Source organism: Brassica oleracea, chromosome C3 (assembly GCF_000695525.1).
Source record: "Brassica oleracea var. oleracea cultivar TO1000 chromosome C3, BOL, whole genome shotgun sequence".
NCBI lineage: Eukaryota > Viridiplantae > Streptophyta > Magnoliopsida > Brassicales > Brassicaceae > Brassica > Brassica oleracea.
The window spans coordinates 29,646,438-29,654,034 of NC_027750.1; the positions used below are offsets into that span (position 1 = coordinate 29,646,438).

Consider the following 7,597-nt stretch of genomic DNA (forward strand, 5'->3'; position numbering starts at 1 on the left):
ATAAATCATGTGGAGCCCATTGTCACTATGCATGCACAGTAACTTTACTTTTTCATTTCTATATAAACGATCGTTTCGATCGTTTGTAACACACCATCCCTTCTTCTTCTAATAACACATTCTCTTTTGTTATTAGTGTTATCTTCTCTCTACGGATATAAAATTTTGCTTTATTTAAATTTCTGCGATACCATAAAATTTCGGTTTTTTTTATAACAATTTTCATTTTCTTTGTGACAAATAAAATAATTGAGCTTCTGTAGAAATGGTTGAAAGGGAAAGACTGATTCGCGTGACAGTAAAAGAAGTAAATCGGTAAACAAAAACTTGAAACTTAACTAAAAACTGGGGGTGCGATTACTCCGATGCCGTTAGATTACATGAAAAGAGCATAGAATAAGTTTTTTTTCTTTTACTTCCCAAAACAGAACAGGGCCACATCAAAGGACATAATGGTCAATTATACTCCTTTGATTCGTTCCACATCAGCTTCAAGAGTAACAACATCTCTCCAGCCAGAGAGTAGTTTGTAGGGTTAAAAAATGAATCAAAGAGGAAACGGAGAAAAGAGATTGAAAAGCCTTTAAGATCTGCCTCTGAAACCGTTCGTTCTGCTTCTCGATCACACAAAGCTTACACTTTTCATGTTCACCCTCGTTGGTTGATTTTCGTTTATGTATTTTAAACATTTTTCTGAACTTTTTTTGCTGTAATGGGTTGGTGTCTATCTTGTGCAGGTGAATAAGGGTTTGAGACTCAAACTTTGAGTAGAGAGCATGTCATCTCCGTTCTATTCTCCTATCGACATGCAACAAGTGATCAGTCATACTCCTCCTGGGTAAATCATCACTCTGTTAATCTCGTGCTTGTGTGTGGGAATCTTTGCTCTGTATCCTTGCAACAAGTAAATTACTTTTGTGTTATGTCGGAAAAAAATGAGACCACTGTCTTTCTCTTAGATTTGGATTGTAATGTGAGTCATTTAGAGAAGAACAATGTTGTCTTTTTAAAAGGGAACAAGCATGTGGTTTAGGGAGGCTGTGTTTGTTGACAAGGCAAATGTAGTTTTTGTTTGTTTTTGATTCATGTTTTTTTTTTTTTTTTTTAAAGTTCTATCACACTTCTCTTCAGCTTTTTAGTGCTAATTTGCATGTCAGGTTTGATAGCGAACCAGTCCCAATCAGTACTTACCGAGACACTGAACCTGTCCCACTCTCAACTTACCGAGAAAACGACAACGTCTGGGAGAACGGTTTCAACAGGGAACAACAGACCATTGAAGAGCCAGAGCCCAAGGAGAATGGGAAGAGAAGTGTTGACAAGAGCTCCTTCACTCACGGCGAAACCGATCTCAACCAACTCCCAGCGATCCCACCCGCTTCAACTGGTCAAGGCCTGCCGTACGCCCCTGTTGACTGGCCGAGTTTCGGTGATGTCTGGACTTGGAGAGTCGGGAAGAGAGTGACAGCCACTGGCTACCATCACGATAGGTTTCTCATTCTCCCTCAAAGACTTCAGCAAAAGAATGTCCCCAAATCTTTCGCCAGCAAACAAACTCTTCTCCGTTACTTCCAGTCTAACTTCCCCGGCATGGATGCTGACGCCTTCTTCGCGTCGTTTAGCTGGAAGGTCCCTGCTCTCTTCCAGCCTGCTAACAAAGGTAAGATATGGTGTAATGATGACTCTGGTGTTTTGGTTTGAGCATTGATGGTTCCTTTTCTTTTGTAGTTGATGCCGCCTCTCTCTTTGAGGAGACACCAAAGGAAGTAAAGACAGAAGGAAACTCCAGATACAGCCAGAGGAAAAGGACACCAATGCCAACACAGACGAATGAGTCTGTTGAAGCTAACGCTAAAGCAGCTCAAAGAGGTGGTAGCAGTAGCAACAAGAAGAAGAAAGGAGGAGCCACTGGACCTAAATCATCTAGGCAATCTACTAGAAGAGCTTCGAACCAGCAGAGAGGTGGCGCTGTGGACTTAAACCACCTCAACGAGGAGGAAGGTGAGCCTACCACTGGACCAAACACTAGCGGCAGGAGGAAGAAACGCAGAGTTAACCTTAAGGAAGAAGAAGAAGAAGAAGAAGAAGAAGAAGAAGATGTTTCTATTCCTCACATCTACGTCTCTCCAATGAACGGCGTCCTCGCTGTCTCCCACGAGCCTGTCGATGTTGATCCGGTAGAGTTCGACAGCTACCTGAACTCTCTTGATAGCCTTCTTCACCAAGGTCCAGAAGATGCTTCAGTTCTCGTCACTGCAAGCTCTCCAATGAGAGAGTACGAATGGGCTGAAGCTCGTATGAATATCTCCTCTCTTCTCGAGAAAGACTTCCCTACCTTGTTTACCTCCAAGAACGCTGGAGAGATAGCAGCGTTAGCGACTAAACTGAGGAAAGATCCGAACCTCTCCGCTGAAGAGATGGTGAGGTTGAAGCTTATGGGAGAGATTCCAACGTTCAGCGAAGTGTTTCAGGAGAACAAAGCGGTGATTGAAGAAGCAAACAGGTTCTTCTCTGCGCTGGAGCTTAACAAAGCTAAAGTAGCTTCGCTTAAATACGAATACAGCGACCTGAGGCACAAACTCGGGAGTATTCAGATGGAAGTAGACGAGAAGTCTGAGGGTATACGCCGGATTGATGACCAGATCGCTCAGCTTCAAGCTAGGAGGAATGAGTTGAAGAGGTGCATTGGGAGCAAGGAGAAAGAGAAGGTTGATCTGAGCTATGGACAGAAGATGGTGGCGAATTCGATACCTAAAGTGGTGCAGGACGTTCAGGGAGCTAACTCGAAGAAGCCAGAATGGGAGTGTAAGAAAGAGAATGCTCTTAAGCGTGAAGAAGAGATCCTCTCTAAGTTCACCCCCCTCAGAGGCTTCTTCCTCTGATGAAACCTGGCCTCGTCCTTTAATCCCTTCGACTATTTTACCTTTTAGTCAGTCTTGATGTATTAAGCATAAAAGCAGAGATCCTCTCTGTGTTGCAGACTCATCATGGGTTGGAGTTTTATCTTTAATGGAATGCTTATTAGACTCTTTTAGGTCGGTGGAATACATGAAATCACAATACTAAAAGCAGCATATACTCAATGGTGAGGCTGCCACGTCCTCAAATTAATTTGTCCAACTTGCTTTAGTCGAGGCATGATTTTCCCGAGACTATTCATTCTGAGCTTCTATAATTCGTAGTAGTCCCAATTAAATCAGCCCAACTCGCATCTTCCACTTTACCATCGTCGTTACCGATTCTGCAAATAGCCGTTTCTTTGAGTTATTACTCTCAATCATTCAATCCAGTTCTTTACTCCTGAGCCACGCTATCATTTCACCTCCTTTCGTTATTCCTCTTATATAAATCCTTTTGTAGAGAATATGTTCTTTAATCCTAATAAAATTTTGGTTCTTTCTGTACCCATAGAAGCCATGGCTTCAAATCGAGACGGATCAAAATCAGCTGTCGTCTTGAATCAGTGCGCACCATAACTTCTCTCTTCCACTACCTCCATATATAGTCGGCTGACATACGTCGCGGAGCAACGTCACCAGTGAAGCTATTCAATTGTGGGATTTCAAAGATTTTATATGGTTAAAAGATGAAGCTTGATTTAATTGGTTTCGAGACATCCATGCCTACGATTAGATTGGCTTTGGGTCTAGAAACAATATGCTTGATGGTTTTTCCGTTGTGCCCTCCTCTGATCTTCCCCAAACAACATATGTGGGTTTTATTCTTTGATGAGATCTTTTGTGTTTATCCGCTAAGCATGTGGGTGGTTGAATTTTTTTTAATTTTTGGATTTCAGTTTGATGGGTTTTAGAAAGAAGTTGTACAGATGGTGAAGCCTGCGAAAAGAGGAACAACCACACTCGCTTTTTTTTCTAAGGTGTCATGGTCGCTGCTGATTCTCTTTCTAAGAGAGAAGGTGAATCAATCAAGGCTCCCAATCGAGATGGAGAATATTGAAATCAATCAAGGCTCCCAATCGAGATGGAGAATATTGAAATCAATCAAGGCTCCCAATCGAGATGGAGAATATTGAAATCAATCAAGGCTCCCAATCGAGATGGAGAATATTGAAATCAATCAAGGCTCCCAATCGAGATGGAGAATATTGAAATCAATCAAGGCTCCCAATCGAGATGGAGAATATTGAAATCAATCAAGGCTCCCAATCGAGATGGAGAATATTGAAATCAATCAAGGCTCCCAATCGAGATGGAGAAGATTGATGATACTAAGAAAGCCGGCGACTGGGTATATACTTCTTAGCTCGAATTAATTTTTGCTTGACAACCCTATATTTGATTTTGCTAAGAATCCTAATTTGTTTCATTTTATGATTCCAGTCGCTGCGTTTCTTCTTGCGTAATGGGTTCGTTTCGTACTTATTCCGTTTTGCTTTCAATTACTCTGTTTTATTCTCAGTGAATTGGTATCTTTACCCTTCTTTACAGATCTCAAAGTGTAAGCTTTTTATGTTTCCACAATGGCTTCACATTCAATAGGTTCTTTTCCTTCCCAAATTGTTATGTTGAAGCAACGTTACTACTGCATGCATACCTTCTTGACTAAAGTCTTTTAAGGAAGCAAACCGTTAACCATTTTATCTGTATGTATGGGATTTGGCTCAGTTTATTCGTATTTGAGTCTTGATAACTTGAAAGGCTTCCATCACATTGGTGCTTCTGCCTGTTTATCTGACCCGACCAAGCATGTGGGTGGTTGAATTTTTTTTAATTTTTGGGTTTCAGTTTGATAGGTTTTAGAAAGAAGTTGTACAGATGGTGAAGCCTGCGAAAGGAGTAACAACCACACTCGCTTCTGTATGTATGGGATTTGGCTCAGTTTATTCGTATTTGAGTCTTGATAACTTGAAAGGCTTCCATCACATTGGTGCTTCTGCCTGTTTATCTGACCCGGCCCTGAGGAGAAGATCTTCTGCGCAGGTCCTTTTGCATCTTTTATTCTCCATGGTAATTCTCTTTCTTTGTGTATGTATTTTCTGCTTAAAAATAAAATTGTTCTTTCTTTGAAACATAGACTTTATTGTATGTACAATTTTCTCTTTTGTTGATAAACTCATTGTTATTTGATATGCATTTTACTCGCACCTGTTCCATATTGCAGTGCTTCAGTGTCAATGGTCTTTAACACAAAGCTATGATTATGCAAACAAATACACTCGATGACTTTTCTAACACTTCGGGTACTGAAGATTTTCAACAACAAAAGGTACCTCCTTCACAGATTTTCAACAACAAAAGGTACCTCCTTCACAGATTTTCAACAACAAAAGGTACCTCCTTCACAGATTTTCAACAACAAAAGGTACCTCCTTCACAGATTTTCAACAACAAAAGGTACCTCCTTCACAGATTTTCAACAACAAAAGGTACCTCCTTCACAGATTTTCAACAACAAAAGGTACCTCCTTCACAGATTTTCAACAACAAAAGGTACCTCCTTCACAGATTTTCAACAACAAAAGGTACCTCCTTCACAGATTTTCAACAACAAAAGGTACCTCCTTCACAGATTTTCAACAACAAAAGGTACCTCCTTCACAGATTTTCAACAACAAAAGGTACCTCCTTCACAGATTTTCAACAACAAAAGGTACCTCCTTCACAGATTTTCAACAACAAAAGGTACCTTCCATCACGCTGTATGCTTACTCACTTTCCCCCAAAATGCATATTATGAATTGGTCCTGTTGTTTTCCTCTTTGCGTTGTGTTAGCAACTGGCTAATTCATCTCTTATACAATGTGACAGACAAATGGGACACAGTAGAGCAAACGTAATCGTTTTGGCCACTTCCGAAAAGCTTCTTAGCGTTTCCATCTTCTACATTGCTAATGCTGTATTTGTTCTTGCAAGGTTGAGATGATTTAATATTCCCTTATATATCGCCATTAAGAGACTCACTCCTCATATTGTTTTATTGTTTTGATAGCCGGTTATATGTTATATGTTTGGTAAACGGAAACCAACAACTCATGTAGTATATAATATGTTCTAAAATTAGGACTGCTCTACCTCCCTATAAACTTTATCATGTTTCAAGCGTTGAGTCTCTTGATCAAATGCACGTCGTTTAGTTTCATGCTTAGAGAAAACATATGCTATTTGACATCTTTTTTGTCCCACGACATATATATTAGCAAACAAATATCTATATAATAATATTTTAACCAGTAGAACATATATGATACTAATAATATTGATATCCAAAAACACTTCTCAATAACTCCACCACATATATGATACAAATATATAAAAAAATTATCGTATAACATATTTAAAAAAATTCTGTGTATCACATCATACTCGCAAATTAGTTTAAAAATTTTACAATATATAGGGTATGAATGGTGACCAAGGAACGACGAGGAACAAATGCATTCCCTAACATTCCTTAAAAAAATCACCATTCATAAGGAATAATTTTTCCTTTTCATTCCCTACCATTCCTTTTTTTGTAGAGAAATAAAGAACAAATTAATTCCTTGTTAAATATGGGATGGAACAACCATTCCTTTTCATTCCTGCAATTTCGTTCCTCTATGTTCCTTTTCTATTCGTTCCTCTTGTTTCTAGAATGGTCACCAGTCAGACCCATACTTATTTCTAATAATTGAAAGAAAAATATGGACTCATATCTATAAACAATATTTGCTTCCATAATTCTCTTCAATTAAATTTACTACCTATATAAATCTTCTTCTATTAATTCCGCAACCAATGTTTTTAAGCCCGACCCGGACACTGAACCAGACGCCTTACCGGGTTGATGGATCACTGGGTCTACCGCGGATGAACCGCGAGTTAATAAATAAATTAATTTTATTATATAATAATATATCAGCTATGTAAATAAAAATATAGAAACTAAAGTTTAATATTTTCTAAATGTTTTTTAAAACATAAAATAATAGTTTGGATATGTATACATTTTATGTTTAAAAACATTTGGAAAATACTTAACTTTAGTTTTTATATTTTTCTTTTCATTTCACATACAAAATATCAAAAAGTAGTTTACAATTTAAAATTTTCTCTAACAAGGTAATAGTTATGAAATGTAAAAAAAAATCAAAACATAAAATTTACAAATATTTAAATGTCTAATGTGAATAATAAATTAAACTTCAAATACTAAATAAACCAAAAGTAAAAAATCATTGTAATAAATTGTCAATAACAGAAATAAACTAGGGTTTTTTGCAAAATTGACCTACAACTTAAAGTCAAACACAAAACTAACCTCTTTTTTTTTTGAAAATTGGTTTTGCCCTATTCACCCCACAAGTTCATATAATTTACGAAAATGTCATCAATTTTTTTTTTTTTTCGAAAATGACATCTTTACTCTCTCACCTTCATCATCTTCAAGTAATTACAAGATTGCCATTGTCATCAATACCACAACCACCATGAACAACCAATTTGAAGCTCTTAATGCTCCCAAAATCGATTTACCCTTCTTCTTTTTCCATTCTTGTGAACTAAACACAACATATCTCTCACTTTCTCTCCACAATGAGCTAAAAAAACCCAAGATTTTGATTCTAAATTTTTTATGGTTCATAGAGTCATAGAAG

General features: G+C 37.9%; 1 protein-coding gene across 4 annotated transcripts; it reads left to right on the top strand.

The window, feature by feature from the left end:
• Positions 1 to 506: 506 nt before the first annotated feature.
• Positions 507 to 3,049, top strand: LOC106328556. Of its 4 annotated transcripts, none has more exons than XM_013767022.1 (4): positions 507 to 604; positions 738 to 838; positions 1,158 to 1,660; positions 1,729 to 3,049. In XM_013767022.1, the coding sequence occupies exons 2-4, from the start codon at positions 777 to 779 to the stop codon at positions 2,880 to 2,882; spliced, it is 1,719 nt and encodes a 572-aa protein (XP_013622476.1). In that variant the 5' UTR covers positions 507 to 604; positions 738 to 776; the 3' UTR covers positions 2,883 to 3,049. The 4 variants fall into 4 exon arrangements, with proteins under 4 accessions (XP_013622476.1, XP_013622478.1, XP_013622479.1 ...); XM_013767024.1 differs by having other exon boundaries at positions 1,167 to 1,660; XM_013767025.1 differs by having other exon boundaries at positions 515 to 660; positions 1,167 to 1,660.
• The last annotated feature ends 4,548 nt before the right edge of the window (positions 3,050 to 7,597 follow it).

Excerpts from the sequence above, each read along its gene's own strand:
- LOC106328556 (XM_013767022.1), top strand. The coding sequence starts at position 777 with ATGTCATCTCCGTTCTATTCTCCTATCGACATGCAACAAGTGATCAGT. Across the intron at positions 839-1,157 it reads ATCAGTCATACTCCTCCTGG|GTTTGATAGCGAACCAGTCC; the intron begins GTAAATCATCAC and ends TTTGCATGTCAG. Across the intron at positions 1,661-1,728 it reads CTTCCAGCCTGCTAACAAAG|TTGATGCCGCCTCTCTCTTT; the intron begins GTAAGATATGGT and ends TTTCTTTTGTAG.